Below are 23,909 nucleotides of genomic sequence, written 5' to 3'. Positions count from 1 at the left end.
TTCTGCAAGCTTACAGTATGATCTTTGGCAGTACGGCTGAAGTCATCAACCTGTGGGGGGCCAGGTTTCCTTATTTAGTCCTCTAAATTAACATTATTATTATTATTATTATATATTATATTATTATTATTATTATTATTATTATTATTATATATTGGGCTTTATTGTATGTAGTATAAAATAGTTCTGTTTCGTATATTTTATTTTGCTTCATTGACTATAATTTCTTGCTTTATCCGACTCTCAAGAAGCAAATTTATTTTATACCACTTTGTAGGTCCTACTGTGCTCTAATTTAGAAAGGTCAATGCGGCACTGTGGAATAGGATAAACTAAATATAATTGTTATCTCACCAACTTTTCACGCCTTCCTCAAACCACTGGTCTTCACTAACAGTACCTGGGCACACTGCCATGACTTTCCTTAACTCTAGAGCTTTTCCATGCCTGAGTTCTTCATTTATTTATTTAGGGTATCTTACCAGAAGATTCCCATGCTAGTTTCCAAATTAAAATACTCCCCCCCCCCTTTGCTTCCTTCACTCCTGATGTCTAGTAATTTTATTCTTGTCCTATTATTCTCTACTATTGCTTGTTCTGTAGCATATTTCAGGGGCTATTGTGACTAGGAATCCCTATTACAACAGGTAGTTTATGAAGAACACACACACAGGATTTCTGAATAACGGTTGGACTGAAAACATACCATTTGAATATTTCCAGTTTAGGCAATGGGACCTCTTGCTTGAGAACGGTGGTGGGAGAATATTTGCTGAATTCATTCCCACCAAAGTCCTTCATTTATCAATTTACACCAAGGGTGGGAAGCTTGTTCTGCAGGCCTATGCTTTGAAACTGACTTTCATGTGAAAATAAGAAATGAAAAACCTATAGGGCAAGCCAAAAATATGCCAAAGCAGATGTTAAGACTTCTTGTGCCGGGTCACACATCACATGCCTAACTAAATAACGCTGAATTAAAAGCCATTATCCATACCAATTTGGAATGTGTAATGTCTACAAAACTATTGTTTTAGATGTGAAAAGGGAAAGTGAAAGAAGGGCTGATCTTACACAGTTTTGCCAAACAACAAAATGTTCACTGGAAGGAAGTTCAGTAGTGCTTGCTTTGGCATTCCCAAAGGATTTACAAATCAGGTAAAATGATATATTTTACTGAATCCGTTTAATGTAAAAATATGAAATCTTCTTGATCACCTTGCATGTTTGTATACCTGCATAAGTTCACTCAGTTACACAGATGCCATTTCTACCTGCATCTCACAAATGATCACGCTCCAATGCTGGCATCATCTAAATGCAACCACTTTACAATTAAAGTACACAGGGGATTATAGACAGGATCTGACAAGAGAGATGTATTAATTTTTCTAGGCAAATTAAGATGATCTGCATAGGTAATTAACAGCAGAAAATTTTCAGTTTGCATAGGAAAATGTTCTGATGCCCTAGCGAGTGATGTAATTTAGTATGTTTATATTACTTGCATTTGGTAAACAAAGCTAAACTCTTTGAACCTGCCAAGCTTGTCTAGTTTCATATCTGCAAATGGCATCGATTCACTAACAAACTTACAAAATAAGAAGATCTTGCCATGGAAAAATAAAGTGCTGAAAAATGTTCTGCCCACATGATTAAAATCTGCTATGTCCACCAAGAACCAGATAAAATATATTCAAGGGCTGGATTTGGACCACCATGCCTGTCCAACAGCAATGAAGGCAACTGGTAACGCTACAACTCTTTAGATTATGAAGCATCAGTAACATAGCATCCCTACTTTCCCAATTTTTATTCCCTGCTTATACCAGCAAACATTAGAAATATATTTCTTTTTGTATGCTGCCAAATGGGAAGAAGACCCAGATTATGTGGCTTTCACATAGACTGGCAATTAGATAAAAAGCAGAGAACTGTCATGCTTAAGTCAATATCCATTTTACAACACTAATTACGAACAAGAGTTTGTTTTTCCAGGAGATGTGCCTGATCAAAACAATACAATAGATAAACTAAGAAAACATTTATTATTATATTAGTGCCACAATACTGATTTTATCTGTGTGGACTTAAGAGCATAGGGCATTTCTGCTTTGCACTATCAAAAAGCCCCAAAAAGCTTTTAAATACTGAAAAGCACCTTCTATGAGATACTGCAGCACACTTACTCTCCAGTTCTACATCCACACAAACTAAACAATAAAGGCAGTTAAGAAAGCCTATAAAAGTGCTGAACACATTGTAAATGTTCCATGACCAGAATCTCACATTTCTGAAATGTAATTCTTCCCACGAGGGGAAAAAACAAAACACTCTCAACAAATGGGTAATGAAAGATGTTCACGTAAAGGACTTCTTTTCTGATCCCAGATAGCAGCTTCCCTCAGATTCTTCTGATAGAACTAAAGAGAGCTTTTCCTTGTATGAACTACATACAGATTGTTTTAAGATGAGATGTAAGCATCAGTTTATGCAAGGATCCAGTTTATGCAAACCTCTGAATTAAGGGGCCTGCTACAAACTGTGCTGAAAGAGAACATCTATGTATTTAATTTCCAGAAAACAAATGTATTTTACGCCAATTCTTACCTCAGTAATATAGAGAAGCCTGTTAACTCAGTCACCAGAATAAAATAATGTAAGCATCTATTCACGTGAGTTATTGCTATTCAAAAGTAAGAATTGGCATTTTTGGAGAGGGAAGTTATAAAATCTTTTGGAAATACCTAACAGGTACTTTTCTCTATCGATTTACAGCTTTTCAGAACTTCCTGCCTCCACTAGTGACCTTAGTCATCTATAATGTTCATATTTGTCCAATCCATGTCCATCCACATATTCTTCTAGAAATCAGGGCAAAAATAAAGGCAATTAATACAGTATAGTTTTCTGTATACTGCATCTGACACTTACCTGATAAGGCATCTTGTGCTTCAAAGAAAGTACTGAGACCTCCTTTGACATACTGTAGACTTCCCTCATTTTTCTTGTTGGCTTGTTTCTTCAGATTCATAACTGCCATTTTAAGTTGCTCAAAACTGAAACCAAGAGGCAAGAAAACAAATTAAATTCATTCATATAATAAACACGAAATGAGATACTTAAATTATGAAGAGATTGAAAACCCTAGCTACACACTTAAGAGACACCAGAATGCCTAGTGGACAATTTCCTAATTTCTCCAGTGGCAGGAGCTGACTAGGCATGTTGCAGTGTTGTGCTTGCTAATACTTGATGGAAGTTGTAAATTACCAGGTTGGAATGTGAGAATCAACCATGAAAAAGGCATGGTTATGTGAATGCACCACCAAAAACATTTGGAACAGGTAAGGAGAAGGAAGAGAACAGAACAAAAAAAGTAGGAAGATTTACAGAAGAGGTGAGACCAGCTAGGTCTCCATATCTATCAGAAACAATATTGTTAACCGAAACACAAAGTATTGTGTGGGTCCTTTACATTTTCTTTTTTAAAAAACAACCACTAGATTTTGGGGAGGGGGCGGGAAGAGAAAGAAAAGGAAAAAAGAATAGAAATAGACAAATTAACAAAATTGTTTACAGCTGCATGATATAGCAAACCAAAATGTCATTCATACAAATCTTTCATCTCCTAGTTGCTGTTACTAGTCTAAAACAATAATTGGATCTTTGCCTTTTAAAATTTCGGTTTTCTATCCTTGTACTTTTGTTTATTCTTGTCATAATGACAAATGTACTTGGTTCAGCAAACATGCCAAGAGGAGGAATATTCAATTTAAATAAGTAAATACGTTAACAATGAACTCCAGCTATGAATGATGGCTACCGTCTAGAGGGCTACATTCCAAGAAATGAAAGAGTTTGGTATTTCAAATAGATGGAGGTATGAAATAATGCATTCTACACACTAAAATGGTGAAATGAGAAGCACAATTTTTCATACATATCGGAGGCAAAGTACTGGGGTGGTTTACTTTTAAAAAAACACGGTAAAATCAAATTATTGGGTTTTTCAAGCAAAGTAAGAGCAGCTCTGCTGGATCGGAGAAAAACCCAGGAAGTTCATCATTCTGTTTTCGCAGTAGCCAGCCAGATGTCTATGGGAAGCCCAGTAACAGCCCTCATCCACTTATGAGCCCCAAGAAGTGGTGTTCACCTACTGTGATAATGGCAACAGATAGCCATCATGACTAGTACCAACTGATATTCTTATTCTCCATGGATTTGTCTAATTCTCTTTTAAAGCCATTCAAGCTGGTGAACGTTTCCTTGCATTCTTCATTCATCTCTTTTTAAAAAAATAATATTTATTACTTTTCCAACAATTTAAACACTACAAAAAGAAGAACAATACAATACAATACAAAAACACTACATAACACTAACACATTAAACTAACAAAACAAAACAAAAACAGTTTAAAACACATCAAATAATTTCAGTATCTTTCATTCACTTATTTCCGCAACCTCCTCACACCTCCCTTTTTGTATTCCACTTCTGTTAATTGTTTCAGCAATTCCTTTCCATCTTCCTCTGTTTTCTATCCTATAATTATATTAGCACATTCTAACCTTATTTTTTTCCTTTAATACTCTATTAATCTATTAATCTATTTATACTTAATTAATTCCTTATAACATTTCTACTAAAGCCGTATAACTTCATTCCAACATTTTTCTAGCATTCATTAATTTTACAGGATTTCCGTAAATAATCTTTAAACTTTTTCCAGTCTTCTTCCACCGACTCTTCTCCCTGGTCTCGGATTCTGCCAGTCATTTCCGCCAGTTCCAGATAGTCCATCAACTTCATCTGCCATTCTTCCTGGGTGGGTAAATCTTGTGTCTTCCAATACTTCGCGATGAGTATTCTTGCTGCTGTTGTTGCATACATGAAAAACGTTCTATCCTTCTTTGGCACCAATTGGCCAACCATGCCCAGGAGAAAGGCCTCTGGTTTCTTCAGGAAGGTATATTTGAATACCTTTTTCATTTCGTTATAAATCATCTCCCAGAATGTCTTAATCCTTGGGCATGTCCACCAAAGGTGAAAGAATGTACCTTCAATCTCATTACATTTCCAACATTTATTATCGGGCAAATGGTAAATTTTGCAAGCTTGACTGGTGTCATATACCACCTATAAATCATTTTCATTAAGTTTTCTCTTAGGGCATTACATGCCGTAAATTTCATACCTGTGGTCCATAACTGTTCCCAGTCAGCCATCATTATGTTATGTCCAACATCTTGTGCCCATTTAATCATATCAGATTTCACCATTTCATCTTGAGTGTTCCATTTCAACAGCAAGTTATACATTCTTGACAAATTCTTAATTTTTGAATCTAACAATTCTGTTTCCAATTTTGATTTTTCCACCTGAAAGCCAACTTTTTTGTCCAAATTGTATGCCTCCATTATTTGATGATAATGGAGCCAATCTCGCACTTTATTTTTCAATTTTTCAAAACTCTGCAATTTTATTCTGTCTCCATCTTGTTCCAAAATGTCCCAATATTTCGGCCATTTGGCCTCCATATTTTTTCTGTGCCTTTGCTTCCATTGGTGACAACCATCTTGGGGTTTTCTTTTCTAACAAATCCTTATATCTTATCCAAACATTAAACAATGCTTTTCTAACAATATGATTTTTAAAAGCTTTGTGTACTTTTACCTTATCATACCACAAATATGCATGCCAGCCAAAAGCATTATTGAAACCTTCTAGATCCAACACGTCAGTGTTTTCAAGAAGCAGCCATTCTCTCAGCCAGCAAAAAGCAGCTGATTCATAATACAGTTTAAGGTCTGGCAGGGCAAATCCACCTCTTTCTTTAGCATCAGTTAATATCTTAAATTTTAACTTATCCATCTTATCCAAAATTTGCAATGTTTGAAACAAAAACATCATTGGCAGCACATTCATTTTTATCACAGCAATTCGGCCTAACAATGATAACTTCAAATTTGTCCATATTTCTAAATCCTTTTTCACTTCAATCCAACATTTTTCATAATTATCCTTAAATAAATTCACATTTTTGGCTGTCATATTAACCCCTAAATATTTCACTTTCTTAACCAATGTTAGTCCTGTCTCCTCCTGAAACTTCTCTCTCTCATTCACAGTTAAATTTTTCTCTAAAACCTTAGTTTTCATCTTGTTCAACTTAAAACCTGCTACCTGCCCAAATTCTTGAATCAGTTCCAATACCCTTTTAGTACTAGATTCTGGCTCCTGTAAAGTCAATACTAAGTCATCAGCAAATGCTTTCAGTTTGTACTGTTTAGCTCCCACTTGTATACCTTTAACTTCTTGGTCCTTTCTAATCATATTTAACAAACCTCAAGGACCGATATAAAGAGCAATGGAGGAATTGGGCAACCTTGTCGTGTCCCTTTCTCAATCTTAAACTCTTCTGTCACTACATTGTTCACAATTAATTTTGCCTTTTGTTCTGAGTAAATTGCACCTATACCATTTTCAAAACCTTGACCTACCCCCATCCCTTGTAGATTCTTCTTCATAAAACTCCAAGAGATGTTGTCAAAGGCTTTCTCTGCATCCACAAATATCAAAACTGCCTTGGTATTGATATTCACTTGTAGTTTTTCTAGAATATTAATTATATTCCTCGTGTTGTCAGACAAGTGTCTGCCCGGGAGAAAGCCCGCTTGGTCTTTATGAATTTCTTCTACTAACACCTTTTTTAATCTTTTAGCCAAAATATCTGCAAAAATTTTGTAATCCACATTAAGCAGCGATATGGGGCGGTAATTCTTAAGCTGTGTCTTTTCAGTCTCTGTTTTCGGTATAAGGGTAATGTAAGCTTCCTTCCACGACTCTGGTGCCTTTCTCCCTTCCAATATTTCATTGCAGACTTCCTTCAATGGTTGTATTAACCATTCTTTCAGAGATCTGTAATATCTTGAAGTCAAACCATCTGGTCCTGGAGATTTACCTAATTGCATGTTCTGAATGGCCCCTTCCACCGCCTGATCCGTTATTTTGTAATTCAACATTAGCTGTTTTTCCTGAGAGATTTTGTGTAGTTCATTTATTTTCAAAAATTGATCAATGTTTATTTCTTTCTGCTTCTCCTGTGTATAAAGTTGTTTAAAATACCTCTGAAAACACTTCCTGATCTCCACTGGGTTCTGTATATTCTTTCCATCCACTTCCAAATTCGTAATAGTATTCAGTTTTTGTATTTTTTTCATTTGCCAGGCCAACAATTTTCCACACTTATTAGCCGATTCAAATGACTTTTGCCTCATCTGTTTAATCTTCCATTCTATTTCCTGATTCATCAGCTTCGTATATTGTACTTGGTATAACTTTATCTCTTTCAGAATCTCCTGTGACTTTGGTTTTGCTCTCAGTTTCTTCTCTCCTTCCTTTACTTTCCCCAGGATTTTATCCTTTTTTTCATTCTGAGTTCTCTTCTTAATTGCATTCTGTTGTATTAGGAATCATTCTTCATTCATCTCTTGCATTCAATTAACATGATAGTAAATCTTATGAATAGGAAAATTGTTCCCAGAGTTATTAATTTATGGCTAACATTAATACACTTACACCAAATCTCAGAGTTAAGATGCAATCCACAACCTTTGCAATTACTATTATTCATTATTTATTTGCCTTCCACATGTATGTCTCGAGGTGATGTGCACGACATAATAAAAACTGCTAAAAACAATTAAAGACATAATAGAAAATAACAGCAGATGAGTTGAAAATGGAGAGGGAAGGAAAAACCCATGGTAGAGATCTGTTCATCCAGCTTGGAAAGCTTGTCAGAACAAAAATGTCTTCAACTGTTTCCGGAAAGTGCAGAGAGTGGGCGCCTGTCATATCTCGACAGGAATACTGTTCCACAAAACAGAGGCAGCCATACTAAAAGCCTTGCTCCAAGTTCCTGTGGAATGGGCTTTTGATATCTTTGAAACTTGCAGGAGAAGCTCTCCCATGCTCTGCAGTGACTACTAGGTATTTAAGGGTTAAGGAGATCTCTCAGGTAACCTTATCCTGAAGTCCCACAATTAGGGCATTATATGCTGGCGATAGGGACACGGGTGGCGCTGTGGGTTAAACCACAGAGCCTAGGACTTGCCGATCAGAAGGTCGGTGGTTCAAATCCCCACGACGGGGTGAGCTCCCGTTGCTCGGTCCCTGCTCCTGCCAACCTAGCAGTTCGAAAGCACATCAAAGTGCAAGCAGATAAATAGGTACCGCTCTGGCGGGAAGGTAAACAGTGTTTCCGTGCACTGCTCTGGTTTTCCTGAAGCAGCTTAGTCATGCTGGCCATATGACCCGGAAGCTGTATGCCGGCTCCCTCGGCCAATAAAGCGAGATGAGTGCCGCAACCCCAGAGTCGGCCACAACTGGACCTAATGGTCAGGGGCCCCTTTACCTTTACGCTGGCGATAATTTGCCTGCACAAGCAATCTAACTTGCCACGTTCTGCACAAGCTGAAGCCTCTGGACCAACCTGAAGGCTGCCTCACATGGTCAGTAAAAGATGTTATTGACACAAATCTTTATGAGCTACTGATCTGCAACCATCAACCACCAATTCACACCCAGTATTACTGATACTTCCTGGATAGCATTAAAGCATCCACACAAATTTCGTATTTACAAACCTTGTAGTTGAATGGTTCTCTATCAAATACCAGGCCGCGGAAAAGTTTTCACTGGTGAAGTCAGCACTCATCCCAGGAAACAGAGCTTCCAGCTCCTTTTGTGGAAACTTTCCTCTGAAAAGTAAATAAAAAATATTTACGGAAACAAGGCCAGGAGGAAGAATGCTCTCTTACATATACAAACACAATGGATTGTCATTCAAATGAAGGTATCAAGCATTAACATTACAATCCCACATACAAGTTGCATGTGTCACGGGCATCGATGGATTTCAGGGCACTTTTCATGCAAATGTCTGCAGGTCTGTTTTAATGCAGCTGGGGATTTTTTAAAGCTCTGAGCATGTAAGTCGTTGGCATGGCAGAGGGGAAGCACCACATCCAGAATGGTATTCTCCCTTATAACTAGTGGCAGGGGCACCCAGAAGAAGCACTTCAGAAGACAAACTTAACATTTAGGTAGGCTCATGTAGGGGAAGGCAGTCTATTGGGTACAGATTGAAGGGTTAAAACCAGCACTTTGAATTGTGCTGTGAAATGGGACTGGAAGCTAGTGTGGTTGTAACTGGCAAGGTTCCATTCAACCAGCCCCAGTCAACAATCTAGCAGAAGTATTCTGAAGCAACTGGAGTTTTCAACTGTCTCTCCTTCACCCACTGCCGAAAGAAAGAAAGAAAGAAGAGCCCTACATACAACACACTGCATTAAACCGATCTGAATGTCATTTAAGCAAGCCCTATCATATTACACAGCTCCTTGATTCGCGTGAAACTTAACAACTGCATTATGTTCCATGATGGATGAAACCTGTGACTAATTTGTTTTCCTGTATTAATCAGCCCTGCACTTCTACTTATAGTAGTTAGCTATGGATCACCTGTTTAGAAAATTCACTGAGAGACCACAAAACAAGCAGAAACCAAGCCTCTTGTTTCTAAACTACTCCAGCGAACTCTGCCATAAAAGCGAACACTCTACGGTGCATGACACATTTAGAATAAAACAGAACCCCCTTTGAGTGAACATCCTGTTCTTAGACCTGAGTCATATGTTACCACTGAGGCATGGGAAGCAACCATGTCTGCTAAACCTAAGCCCACAAATTTTGTGTACAGACATTACCATTGCAGGGTGAACCACATGGAAATGGATCCCAAGCTTTTACAGTAATAAATAAATTTGCTTTCTTACAGAATAAAAATATTAAAATTTATTATTTATATCCCACCCATCTGACTGGGTTGCCCCTTATTCCCTTATATTTATCTTCTTCCTGTTCATAAAATGGGAATAGAAACAGAAAACAAAATAACTTGGTATGAGTTTAAGGCTCTGTGTTATAACATCAGGTCAGAAATGGAAAAATGAAGAGGATATTCTGTCTTAGGGAAGGGTGTTGGATTGGATGCCCCATTTATTTCCTTGGAACTACATGGTTCAATGAAAATTAGAGCCCTTTGCAGGTGGTTCAGTTTAGAGCCTATATAGCAATGTTAGAAACTCAGATACATAAGCTAGGCTGCAAATGGCCCCTTAAACCAGGGTTACAGTCGCCAAAATGGAATGCCTAGTTGCCATTTTGGGCCCAGATGGCTCAAAAGTCATATTTTTCAATACGGCTTTTTGGTTCCTGAAATTCATTCTGTTTGTGCTGATTAAAATATAACCGACAGAATTCTATCCGATAGCCAGGTGTGAAAAGTGCCTGGAACCTGGTGAATTCCGAATGCTAGCCTATAGACATGATGGAGATCTGGAACCACTTTTTTCCTGCCCTACTCCAATACATCTTTTATTATGGGTCAATGTGGTTATAAGCAACACATGCAGATTGGATCCACACCATCAAGAACCCTTTAAATTGGGAAGGGACAATGATGTACTAAGGGTAGGGGCAATGACGTCTTTACCGCACTGATACTATGGAACACAATAACAAAGAAGCATAGCAAGTTACCTTATACTGATTTCAAACAAGGGTCCCTCCCAAAGCTAGCTGGAGAAGCAGAGAATTGACGCTTGGATCTTCTGCATGCACTGAGCTAGGTCCTTCCCTAACCTTTATTGCTCCCAATGCCAAATTACCTACTCACATTGTTTTGAGGACAGGTATTGCTTACTCCTCCATATGTGTGCCTCAACTGTCGGAGGGTTGGGAAACCCAAATCTAATGCATCTAGCTATGGATAACATCTTGAAAGCTGAATAGTGGAGCTTAGATCACCAGAAACCACATGAGCGCTATTCTTCACTGTTCACGAGATTCTACTGGCTCAAATGAACTGAAGAACAGATATACTGTATCTAAATCACGCAACTGTCAGCAATAAGGATGCCTTCCTTCCTCCATCCCCTGTTCTCCTGTCTTGCTATGGGTCCAAAGGCTATAATGTTACAGTTATGTTGCAAAAAATAGACAGCAGAGCTGCATCTTGCTACGTATAAAGGCAAGACTAACTGTATTTTGCAAACTTTATTTACTTGCTTACTAAATGTATTAGTCTCCTGACAGCAAACACTATTCAAACAATAACTATTTCAGTACATATTTAAAATATAAAAAATAAAAAATAAAAAGCAAAATCACAAAAGTCCAATGACAATATAAAAACAGCAATTCAAGAATTAAAAAGGGAGCTAAAGCATTAACAAGAGGTAGACAATCTTAAATGCTAAGAAAGGAAATGGGATTTTTTATTTAAAAAAAAACCTGCTAAAACAGAGGCTGTCAAAGTGGGCAGTAAAAAAAGAACAAAGATTCCACTTGGCTCTGAATGTTGTTTTTCGTTTTTTTAACTGATATTGAAACTTTCAGCTGTGTTCTTTTTAGTTTTAATCCCGTTACCCTTAATTTTTTTTAAAATAAACCACATTGGAGACCACTGTTAGGGCTGAAGGGTGGCATAAAAATGTTTGAATAAATAAGTAAGTAGAAGTCCCTTTAAAAATGAAATAACATTTCAGGATGTTGACTACAGCACCTAGTATCAATTTCTATGCTTCTGGAAGCTAATCACAAAATACACACAGGCTTATGAAAGCATGCCAAAAAGAAATCAAGTGAGACTGTGATAGGATGAGGATCATTGGGCAACGTCCATTAATAAAAACAGAATTGTATTCTGGTAAGTGGTTTGATTATCATAGCTCAGTTTGTCAAATGGACTGGATGACAGTATATGAGACAGTTGGCTCCACTCAAAGTGTGTTATGTTTTCATTGAAATTCCACTGTCAAATTAATTTCTAGGACTTGCTTACTGGCTCAAGTACCATAGTCAGCCTGCAACAGTAACAATGGTGAGTCTATGATATCTGTCTTACTTGAGAGGTGAGAGTCAAAATATGGGGTGGCAAACGTCAGCTTGTAACCAAAGAGTGACCATGCTGAGCCGCCTGGAAAATGTAAAATGGCATTATGTATCTAATTTATCTTAAAAACAAAATAGAAGTGCCACATCAAGAAGAATGCAACTTCAAATGCTTTTGCTTTGGCTGGCTCCACTGGAGGTATGTCGAGAAGCAACACCATCTTTAGAATTTTGGGACGTTTCCACATAAAATAGCCTTTTAAAGGGGAATTCACACATGCATGTTCACCACTTGATTTCTTATCACATGACCACTCAACAAAGCTCTGTGGTGGAGGTGCTATGGCATGATTATCTATGGTAATGAGGATTCCTTATGGCTCATTCACATATGGAAGTCGTTCACTCATTACGTCATCATTAAGCGATGATACTGACGTTATGAATGAGGAGCCCATGATTTGCAATGCTGAATTAAAATTAAAATTAAATTGAAATAAAAAGCATTGTGCTTGGGGTCATATTGGGAGTTCTTTAGTGATTAATCTATTCCACAAATGTAAGTCACTCCTCGGTTCTGCAGTCACTGAGCAGTAAACACACCTTACACGAGAGCTTTCCAAACTTTTCATGTTGGTGACACAGTTTTTAGACATGCATCATTTCACAACACAGTAATTCAGTTTTACTAGCAAACTGGAGGTTAAACTAACCCCTTTCCAACCCCAGGAGGAGCACGGGGAGTGTTTGCACAACACACCTACACACTGTAACTGACACACTAATGTGCCGCGACACACAATTTGGGAAGCTCAGCCTTCCACAATCACTTTTTCTGAGATAAATCCAAGGGAGTGTTGTTTACACTCCTGATAAAACTAATCAGATTGATGTACTTTAGACTGCAGTTCCACCATTTGGGTTTAGCTTGCAGATGCTCCTGGATCCATTACTTTTCCTGGATAGTCAAGTGGTGACTATGGATAGATTTCTTTATTTTTAACGAGATTCGGCTGTTTTGGAAGTTATGGCCTCTTCTGGAGAAGACAGATACAGCAGAGGCTATTCATGTCTTAATTACATGCAGATTTAACAACTGTGATCAGACCAAAAGCCTATCTAGTCCAAAAAGCTGAAAAGTAGGACATGAGGGTAATGGCATTCTCTCAGCGTTCTTTCCTAGCAACTGGTATTCAAAATCATGGGATGATAGCCAATGATGGTCATACTCAGAGCAAACCTACTGAAGTCCATCAACATAAGAAACTTAAGTCCATTAATTTAAATGGATCTACTCTCAGTAGAGCGTAGTTGGATATCAGCCATGGTACCTCTAACCCTGAAAGTAAAATACAGTCATCATGAATAGTAACTCTTGATAGCCAGATCCTCCATGAATTTTTTAAGGCCCTCTAAGTTGGTGGCCATCAGCACATTTCATGGTAAATAATTCCAAAGTTCAACTATGCAACATGTACAGATCCCTTTCAGTTTGGTTCTTATTACTGTCATTCCACTCAATGTGCTCTTAAGAGATCACTGAAAAATTGAGTTATCCACAAAACTGAGTATTCAGTCATTTGCTTTTTAACTTGGCTTATTGAGTCATAGACAAGTTGGTAACAGGACTATGGAGAGCTGTAAAGAGGATACTAACTGTTGGAGGAGCCAGTTCTGTTTGGCCAGTTCATCCTACCCATGAAGAACAAGAATTTGCTATAGCTGTGGTTAGTTGTTGTAGTTTTTTTTTGGGGGGGGGTAGCGTATCTACTTGGAGACCCCTGGCAGGACAGTCCTGGTAGGGAAACCCTAAAGGGGCTGACACCAAAGAAATGACTGCTTAGGGGGACATTCTTTCACTGTCTGATAAGGCTAAGGCCACTCCCCCATGGCTACTGTTGTGAATGAACTTGATTAGAAATGAGAGACTGGAAAAGGTGGGGGGAATGTGAGTTATCCCAGTTTCCAAAAGGAATGCTGGGAATTACATCTGTGCCAAAAGCTGCCCGTGAAAGTGAATGGTGGGTATTTGGATATTTGCTATATTATTCTGATTGACTGTACTGCCTTTTTTTCTTTTGTACTAATATTTACTTTGTATTACCGTTATATTTTATATTGGCATTTTGTATTAATATTATGTTCAGCCCCAAAAGTGGTTAAAATATAATCTGTAACATATAAACTGTCGCATAACATTTAATTCTTCTTTGATTTTTGATGTGTATGTATGTTTCATTATTACTGATTTATAGCTTTTAAGGACAATCCATCTTCTTTCCACCTCTTATCACCTTCCTTTTGTCACGATGATTTCCTCTTTAAAATTCATTATCAGTATGTTGATAATCTGCAGTGCTTCTTTTATTCTTCTAATCTCTCTTCTCTTTTTATAACTGTCATTGCTATTCTTCCTGGATGCCTCTGCTTGGCTCATCTAAAACTAACTGTGGAGAAGGAGCTGCTGGGCTTGCCTTTCAGTAGCCTGACCAGTAATTGGCTAGGATGGGATGCCAAAACGCAGGGGTGGGGCTGGCAAGACTCGGAAAGCCTTCAGACTCTTCCTGATGTCTCATAAGCCTCAGAAGTAATTGTGGAAATGTGGTAAGAAGAGGAGAGGTTTGAAGAAGACAGAGGCTACCTCTTGAGGAAAGGAGAAAGTACCGTATTTTTCGCTCTATAAGACCCACTTTTCCCCTCCTAAAAAGTAAGGGGAAATGTGTGTGTGTGTTATGGAGCGAATGCAGGCTGTGCAGCTATCGCTGAAGCCAGGAGAGCAAGCCTTCAGACTCTTCCTGATGTCTCATAAGCCTCAGAAGTAATTGTGGAAATGTGGTAAGAAGAGGAGAGGTTTGAAGAAGACAGAGGCTACCTCTTGAGGAAAGGAGAAAGTACCGTATTTTTCGCTCTATAAGACCCACTTTTCCCCTCCTAAAAAGTAAGGGGAAATGTGTGTGTGTGTTATGGAGCGAATGCAGGCTGTGCAGCTATCGCTGAAGCCAGGAGAGCAAGAGGGATTGGTGCGCACCAATCCCTCTTGCTCTTCTGGCTTCAGGGATAGCCACGCAAAGTCTCTTGAGCGCAGCCAAGAGGCTTTGCGTTGCTTTCTTGTTGCGTTGCTTTCTTGTTTCTTGTTTTCCTCCTCTAAAAACTAGGTGCGTCTTATGGTCGGGTGCGTCATATAGAGCGAAAAATACGGTAGGTGGTAGCCTGGGTTACTTACTTCCCCCTAAGGATGAACAGGGCTCTTGAGGTTGGGTGGGAAGACAGAAAAGGAATGTAATTTTTCCTTCTCCCTGAGTCATGGGAACCTCTGGCTCTCCAGGTGCTGCCAGGCTACGATTTCAGCCCTAGCTTGGAAACTGGGTGCGAGAATACTCCATTTAAGCAAATGCTTGAGAAGAAACAGTTTAATACTATTGCTTGCCTTGAGAGAATTTAGTTATATGGAGGGATTTGACAGGTTTATATAAGAAGAAATGTAAATCTGTGCCTCACAAATAAAGCTTTTAAAAAGTTATCACCCAGGGGTAATGATTCTGTGCACAAAGCCACGTAAAATCTATTTAAAAACTAAAACCAGGCAGTTCTACTGGACACTGTCAGTGAAAAGTCCCGTGAACTGGATTCCATAGGATTTTATAGGTCAAGAAGAGCCATTTTAAGTAAATAAAGACTGAATGGCAACCACCATAAACAAACTAAGTAACCATTCACATTCCCCCCCGCCAGACTCATAGGAGCAAACGTTTGTACCAGCTGTATTCTGTTACTCATGCATGCAGAAGACCAGCAGAAAGGACGCTGGAGTAGACTAAACAGGACAAACCCAAAGGTGTTAACAAGGACTTTCTCCAGTGGTAGGACAGAGGACAAGGATGGCCTTTGGAAACAGTCCAAAGGACAGCTAATGGCAAATCTGGACCCAGCCTAAGGGCAACACTGATGTGGCAGAACCTCACTTCACTATTGCTGACTGCATCCATATAAGACAGTGGGAGACAACAGAAGGACCTTCAACTGATGGCAAATACAGGGCAAAATATGATCAAAGCTGAGCACTTTTATTCCATTCAACTGAAGAGCCCAGAGCACAATTAAATCACTGGAAATGTTTTAACACTGGCCAGATTAGGCCTATGAAGGCCTCACCTTGCCTAGATTGCTATGAAGAGTTTTCTTTCCTTGTAAGATTTTGACTTCTGATGCTGACAATCAAAATATTTAACTGAACCTGCAGCTAGCTTCCCAGCTGAGCTGCTGAATGACAGCCTTCTTGTATTTACATATAAACAAAAAAATAAATAAACTACCTCTGATAAAATTGTCAACTTTGCCTACACAAAAGAGGATTCGCATACTCCATTAGGTGGCAGTGTATGCTCAGCAAGCTAGACCTTGCAGATGGAAACCATTTTTAAATTTACTAATAAAATGACATGTAGTGCTACTGCGAATACTTCCAGAAATGTCTAGGAATGACACAGTAACTGAACACAAAGCATACACAGGCTTTGTACTATTATTCCTAGCCTGTCCTAGGGAGATGAAGTATATGTAGGATTGCTCATTACTGTCATATTTTAGGGAATGTGTATTCATCTCCGAAAAGAAATGAGCTACAAATCAGTTTTATCAGCACAGAGTAACTGTATTGCTCAAAAACACAGTCCTATGACACTTTAAATGCAAATAGGTTTACTGCGGTCTGGGTTTTCACAACAAGTCTGAAACCTGAGTGACCTTGTTCTATAGTGGGTGTTAGGAGAGAACAGGCAGTTTTCCTTGTGTGAACTTTCTTAAGTTAATTTTTTTAGGATCCAAGCATTAGCCATTATGGCAGAACGGCTTTCCTGCTAGAATTGGTTCTCCACTGCTGTAAACGTTTGCACTGCAATACATATAGGCCTCTTGGAAATTAAATAAAGTAACCCAATTTATACAGGATTGAACCTACAATACATAGTAACCACTGTCTGCTATATTTAGCAGAAACACTATACCCAGATTAGAAAGATTTTTGTTAAAATTGCTATTGTAGCACTGAGGTCACATACCAGCCCAAACTACTATGTTGTCATATGTTGTATGTCAATATCCCTAAAGTTAGTTTTGTTGTTGTTGTTTTTAAAAAGCTGAGCACTATTTGCTGCACTGGTTTGTCTGAAAGCCTGCCCCTTCTCCATCTACTGTGCAAGTATCAAGGTTCAGCCTTGCTCAGACCTGGAGCTGGTTGTCTCCTCAATGAAAGAGGAGGACAAGGAGCCATCAGGAGACCCCTGTACCACCACTGACCCTAAGGAGCTCCTGAACACAGCCATGTCTATCTACCACATGGCCAGAGATCTCTATACCCATTGTTCTCGTTCCTGGCTGGTTCCTTCACCACTAGGACTGCAGAAGTAGATAGGACAGTACGCCAGAAAGGAACTTCAGGGCCGCTGGCCAAGTGCCCAGCTATCTGCATCTACTTCTTCATGGTTATGTTCATCTGCAATATTAGAGTAGCATTGCAGAACTTAACTTGCTATGACAGCAAGTGTTTTAAATATGTATACACTGTTTTTTATATGAATGCAACTACTGGAACCTTTGAATAAATGTGGCATTTGTGTATAAAAACACTAAGATTTGTGGTTAGGAAACAAATTAGTATTTCAATAAAAACTAAAAGAAAAAAGACAGATGGATGGAAAATATATTTTTACTCTGCAACTCCTGCTGCAAATCCCAATCTAAACAGAATCACATAAAGCTAGCTAGTGTTTTTAACAGCTAATCTCAGGTCATTTGCCACCTCATCCTGTCATCCCCCACAGCTATTAAAATTGTTCACACTGTATGAAGTCTTAACTACATTTGTTATGTTTTATTACTGTGAACCACTTTCATATTCCTCTCTGTAAATAAAAAGTGGTGTGGAAATATTTTCATAAATAAAAATTTGAACAACACTAATATTCAATATGTTATGAAATCTAAGGGTTGTAGCCAATGTCAGCCCCACTCAAGAGTTCACGCACTGAAATTAATGAACATGACTAACAGTTCCAATTAATTTCAATGAGCCTACTCTGGGCAGGACTTAGTTGCCTAAAACGTGATCTGTTCTGGGGGATTCCGCTTGACTGTCAAGAATAGATTTGGGGAGGGACTGGCACAAATGCAGGGGGAAAGACCTGTTGCACATGCAGAAATTCTTGAATTGATAGGACATAACCTCAGACAGAAATATAATTATTCTTCCCATTTCCAGAATAAGAAACTGAAGAAACACTATCTTTCCATGGCAAAGTGAAATCAGACTATAGTCTTGCTTTCTTCAAATCTCACATTCTGAAATATTTTTGAATTCTTACAGGGTAGTCAGGTAAGAATGTAAATTGACACTACTTGGTACTCACTTGTCTATCTCAATACCAAGAGGATTAGCAGGGCGCAGAGACAAAGGAGGCATCCCTTTGTTCCTGTCAGTGCGCATGTCATAATAGTTAATTTCATCAACCCAGACTGCAGACTGATCCAAGATACCTTGAGAAAACAAAAGAGATATCCTTAGAAAAACAAGCTCTGTCGAGCATCGTGAAGTTCTCATGCACTAAGTCAAAAAGTCCTACAAGTATAAAATGCAGACTTAAGATAATTGTCTGGGGGAAAATAGGGTAAAAGCAACCTCGAAACACTGCTCCTAATCTGCCTCTGCAGCCAAAGAGTTACAGAGCAATATGATTCTCAGAGGATTTTATTTGGATTTCTCACCTACGACACAAAATATGGTGGGTGGTTGTTGTTTGCTTTCCTGTATCTATACTGCAAAAGGAAAACTTCAACTGGCAAAAAAAAAAAAAATACATTAAATTTGGCTCTACATTCCATCCTGCTTTAAAATGCACACGTGCCCAAATAGCATCAGAAAGATTCAAACATATTTTATGCTATCAAGTGCTGGTATATCATGTTTATAACAGTATAATCAAAGCAGTTTTATTAGAAACTCAGTGGAATGCCCATTGGATACAACAGAACATACCGCTATACAGAAGTCCATGAGCTTGAGGTGCTAGTATGAGAATAGCCTAAGCTCAAGTATTTTGAATTCATAAGATTTTACAAAGAACAGCTGACGTTCGAGGTCAGAATACTCTACACGGCCCTAGGTTCAATACCAACTTCAAGGACCAGGCATGGATAAAACCTATGCCTGAGACAGGTTGGGGAACTGTTGCCAGTCAGAGTTGACAGACCTGGACTAGATGGGCCAATAGTATAAATCTGAATAAATACAGTCTTACGATTTGTTCAAGAAACCCACTTGCACATCCCATGAAGATTTTCTTTTTTACAAAACTTTTTTATTACAGAACAATACTTACAGGAAGAGAAATAAATGGATAATACAACCATACCTATTTTATCAGGTTTCAGGAGTTTAAAAGAAACAGTGGAAGTTCCTTTGCCCCCTGACTTTGTAGTGACGATAATGTCCCCTTTGTCATTCTTAGCTTGACCTACTCGACACACAATTTTGCTGGCAGACATCCATTCAGCAGTCAGAAGACAGTTGTGTCCACAGATTGTCAAGCCTGAGAGAGTCACACAAAGCAGAGGAACAAATGTTGCTTAACAGTGAATATTTTGTATTTCATCATTATCGGGGGAACCTGAAGTGCTTTCAGCCCACAAACGCATCTCAAGTGTCTTATGGATTGACTCCAGAAAGATATTTTTTAAGTGTTGCTCTAAATACATAAACATTAGTAGCCAGTACTGAAATACTCAGTCTTGACCAATGGGTGAAAGTGATGATACAGATACAACACAGCAAGCTTGCTCAAAGAGAACCCCCAGAACAGCGCGTGGGGTGAGAGGGGTTGTTCTGTCATGCAAGCGGAAATACTCGAGCTAACTGAACGTTTGTTTTAGCACAACACTGAATTCCTACCCTGGTATTTAGGAAAGGATCTCTTCAACTTCATGAAGAAAAACCAACAACATTTTATTGTCTATCAATTGTTTTCATAATACCACTACCGTAAATTATCAGCAACTGCACATTTCCAAATAAACTCTACTGCCATCGAAACGGAAACAGCTTTCTTGAATTTACCTATTAGATCTGTTGGGCCCATTCCCAAGTTCTCTCCTCGAATTGTGACCTTTGTCCATGAGATGCCTTCATTGGGAGAAATGCCCGTCACAAGAGGGGGCTTGCGTGCGTGAGACATTATAGCTTTCTTCTTTGATGAAAGACTGATATATTCAGCAGTCTAAATCAGAAAAAAGTGAAATGTTTACATTGCACCAATTACGATAAAACCTAGAAATGCTCAATTGTGTGATTTAAAATGTCTTGATAAGGTGTGTTTAATTCTTAAGTGCTGATGGTTCCTAAGGAGTATCAAGATGAAACTTCTCAACTTTCGAATCAGGGCTGGGTCAGATGCATGGGGGTGCCCATCTGAAAACCCTGGGAGCTCCCAGGATCACTGCCAGGCTCCCAGCCAACACTGTCTGTGTGAACTGCTAGCTCCATGTGGGTGGCCTATACTGTACATGAATGCCCTGATTCCTGCTATACCAGTTGGACATTTAGATCCACACCTATGATGAGAATTAGGAATTAAAGTTCCATTTACTTGTGTCAGCAACTCCAATGGAACTACTTTTAGGGCAACATTACTGTATTGGGCATTCAGTTTGTTGTCAGAGCTATCTGAAACAAACCATGAGCCAAAATGATTCACATCAAAAGAAAGCATGAAATTACCTGCCACAGTGCCCTTCTTTCTACAGGATATATCTGGGTTGGGGAGACTTCAGGTGTGCACTATTGCAGTGTGCTAGATGGGGTACCACAACTGCACCATTCTTCTGCATGTGGCAGTGCTGCTGTTACTTGGGAGTATGGCAGCAAGGGATGTAGTCACAGGTGAAAGCATGCATGTATCAATGCCTGCGCCAGCCAACTCAATGCTTCCCCTGCCCTTGTCACTGCATCCAGCAAGTGGCAACACCATCACCGCCTGGAGGGTGGCATAGCAGCGGTGGTCCATCTTATGTACTGGGCTTGGGGTCATTTACTAGAAAGACAGATACACACACTAAAAAGAGCCTGGTTCAAAAGACTTGCACTTGGAATTAAATCAATCTGAGTACTAAATTTATTTAATTCTGTAGCATAATTTAGGGCATGGGGGACATTATTTCATTCCTGCTATTTTTAGCTTAAGTTTGGAATCAGAAACCTTGCAGATCTACTGCAAATCTCCCAGGCCTTCTGCACTAGGCAAATCTCCCAGGCCTTCTGCACTAGGCCTTGCTGAGCATGGCGAAACGGTACTTTCAAGTGAAGCAAGGTTAGGATTAGGCATTGCAAGTGCTGGATCAAGTACAGCCGTACCTTGGAAGTCGAACGCCTTGCGAGACGAACGTTTTGGCTCCCAAACTCTGCAAACCCAGAAGTGATTGTTCCAGTTTGCGAATGTTCTTTGGAACTCGGAACGTCCGATGTGGCTTCCAATTGGCTGCAGGAGTTTCCTGCAGTCAATCGAAAGCCGCACCTTGGTTCCTGAATGTTTTGGAAGTCAAATGAAAGGATTCTGTTTGGCTTCCAAGGTATGACTGTACAAGGATGCTGAACCAGAGCATGTTTCATGCGCGCTGTCTGAGTTGTGACACTAGGCTGGCCATGACCCATGACAGAGCCTAGTGGCCCAGAAAGCCCAAAGCGCACAGTGGCCTCCCAAGGCTCCCCCACGAGCCGGCTAGTGGGGTATGCATGTATGGTGTGTGTACAGTGGTACCTCGGGATGCGAACAGGATCTGTTCCGGAGCCCCGTTCACATCCAGAAGCAAACGTAACTAGTGACAGCACGTCTGTGCATGCGCACATTGCTTTTCGCCCCTTCTGCGCATGATGTCATTTTGAGCGTCTGTGCATGCGCAAGCGGCGAAACCTGGAAGTAAAATGCTCCATTACTTCCGGGTTGCTGCAGAGCGCAACTTGAACGCACTCAACATAGAAGCATATCCAACCTGAGGTATGACTGTACTTGTATTATTATTATTTCATAATATGAATAATTATTTCATATTAATTAAAATTCATATTATTACTATTGCATGTTTGTATTATTATTTCATATGTGTGTGTGCTTGTATTATATGTAGTGTGTGTTTGTGTATATACATATATATATATATATATATATATATATTTGCATACCGCCCTTCATCTGAAGATCTCAGGGCCGTTCATAGCATAAAAACACAAGATAAAAACAGAAAATGCATAATACAAACAAAAAACCCCTCCCAGTTAACTCCCTTCCCCCACTCTCTTCCTTGGCAAAATAAAATAATATAAAAATAAAAGCCCCACCCAACCCGTCAGCCGCACTTTCCCTCAGCGCCCTCACTGAGGTGGCGGAGAAGGACCCTCTCCCAACCGTCAACCGCCACCTGAGGCAGGAAGCCTGCAACCACCGCCGCCGCCCCGCTCCCTAAAACGCCACTCAAGCAGAGACCTACCTCCCGCCGGAAGCGCAGCTGGCGGAAAAGGGGCGGAAGGAGCGCTACGCGAGGGGGCTCTGACGCCGCCACGCACGTGACGCGACGGAGCGGAGGCCGACGCACATGACGTGACCGGGGCGAGCGCCGGCTGGCTGGCTAAGCCGGCGCTGCCACTCAGCCGTCCGCAGCCAATGGTTCGCGAAAGGAGGGAGCGGCAGAGTTCTTTGCCCCGCCCTTCCTCCTCGCTCCTTTCCATGTCCCTCGCCAGGGCCGAGCGCGCGCGTTATGTCCGTGCAAATTGAGTTATTGCTGCTTCTCCTCCATCTACCTTGTGGCAGAATGATACATTTCCTTTTTTTAATTATTCGTTCAGTAGCAAAGCATTTCAGAAAACAATTGTCCTTATGCTGTTGGTTCAGGTATGCTACCCCAGATTTCAGTATGTTATTTCACTGTTAGCTTGTTAACACTGCAGTATTTGCAGTGCTCCCTCCACGAGAGGCTCTGGACGGAAAGTTCACAGCGCAATGTGGTTGTGGTTGTTTCAAACAAGGCGAGGAGACAGGTCGTTGAAGCTAGGAGGGCGGCAAGTGCTGCAATTTGCAAAACCATCTACTGTACCCTGGTGACCTGCAGAGTTGCCAACCTTCCTCCCAGATTGCTGCAATTTAGGGGCAGTGGGGTAGTGCAGGGATAGAATTCCTCTATCAGTGCAAGTTACAGGTAGGTAACCGTGTTGGTCTGCCGTAGTCGAAACAAATTTTTTAAAAAAATATTCCTTCCAGTAGCACCTTAGAGACCAACTAAGTTTGTTATTGGTATGAGCTTTCGTGTGCATGTACACTTCTTCAGATACACTGAAACAGAAGTCAGTACAACATGACCCCATCTGATTTGCTCAGCGTGGCTTGTTTCCCTACTTGTTAATATTTATTTACAACATCCAACAATGTGCAAGGAGCTTCCTGGAACTATAGTCCAGACTCAGAGCATTTACACACAAGTGGGATGTTAAAACTGATGCAAAAAATAAATAAACTAATGTTGTTGAACTGATACTTGCAGTGGGGTTTGTGTTTGTGTGTGTGTGGAGATTGCAACTTTCTAACGTATTGAAAGTTTGAAACTCTGGCAACAGGCCAAAGTGTAAGAACATGAATACTGTGCAAGGAGCACAAATTCACTGAGTTACCCAAGTAAAAGACATCCTTATGCATAGTAAGACATGTTGGGGGAACAATAATCCTAGGGATAAAAATAAAGGCCCAAACTATTATTATTTTTTTAAAAGCAATATTAATATGAAGGAAATTATATGCTGAATATTTATTTTCTCCGTATTTATTCTTTCTTCCCAGTTCCACTTTCCCCTTAGTCTATAATGCCAAGGCATTCAGGTGATGCACTGGAATTAAGACTATACTAGACAGTAA

The 23,909-nt window shown here is 39.6% G+C and overlaps 1 protein-coding gene across 2 annotated transcripts in view; it reads right to left on the bottom strand.

The window, feature by feature from the left end:
- Window positions 1–22,583, bottom strand: part of EXOC2 (exocyst complex component 2) — an 85,087-nt gene extending 62,504 nt beyond the window's left edge. Inside the window, exons 1-6 of one of the 2 annotated variants that reach the window (XM_079984936.1) lie at window positions 22,495–22,583; window positions 20,072–20,231; window positions 19,371–19,547; window positions 18,369–18,495; window positions 8,655–8,768; window positions 2,935–3,059 (exon numbers count right to left, since the gene is read on the bottom strand). In XM_079984936.1, the coding sequence (XP_079841062.1) occupies window positions 2,935–3,059; window positions 8,655–8,768; window positions 18,369–18,495; window positions 19,371–19,547; window positions 20,072–20,189 (661 nt within the window). In that variant the 5' untranslated portion in view covers window positions 20,190–20,231; window positions 22,495–22,583. Of the gene's footprint in view, window positions 1–2,934; window positions 3,060–8,654; window positions 8,769–18,368; window positions 18,496–19,370; window positions 19,548–20,071; window positions 20,232–22,345; window positions 22,369–22,494 lie in introns of those variants that run through there. The other variant, XM_079984937.1, reaches the window with a different exon arrangement.
- Window positions 22,584–23,909: the final 1,326 nt, after the last annotated feature.

This window comes from Podarcis cretensis (assembly GCF_951804945.1).
Source record: "Podarcis cretensis genome assembly, chromosome: 7".
Taxonomy (NCBI): domain Eukaryota; kingdom Metazoa; phylum Chordata; class Lepidosauria; order Squamata; family Lacertidae; genus Podarcis; species Podarcis cretensis.
This window is presented reverse-complemented; position numbering and strand designations above follow the sequence as displayed.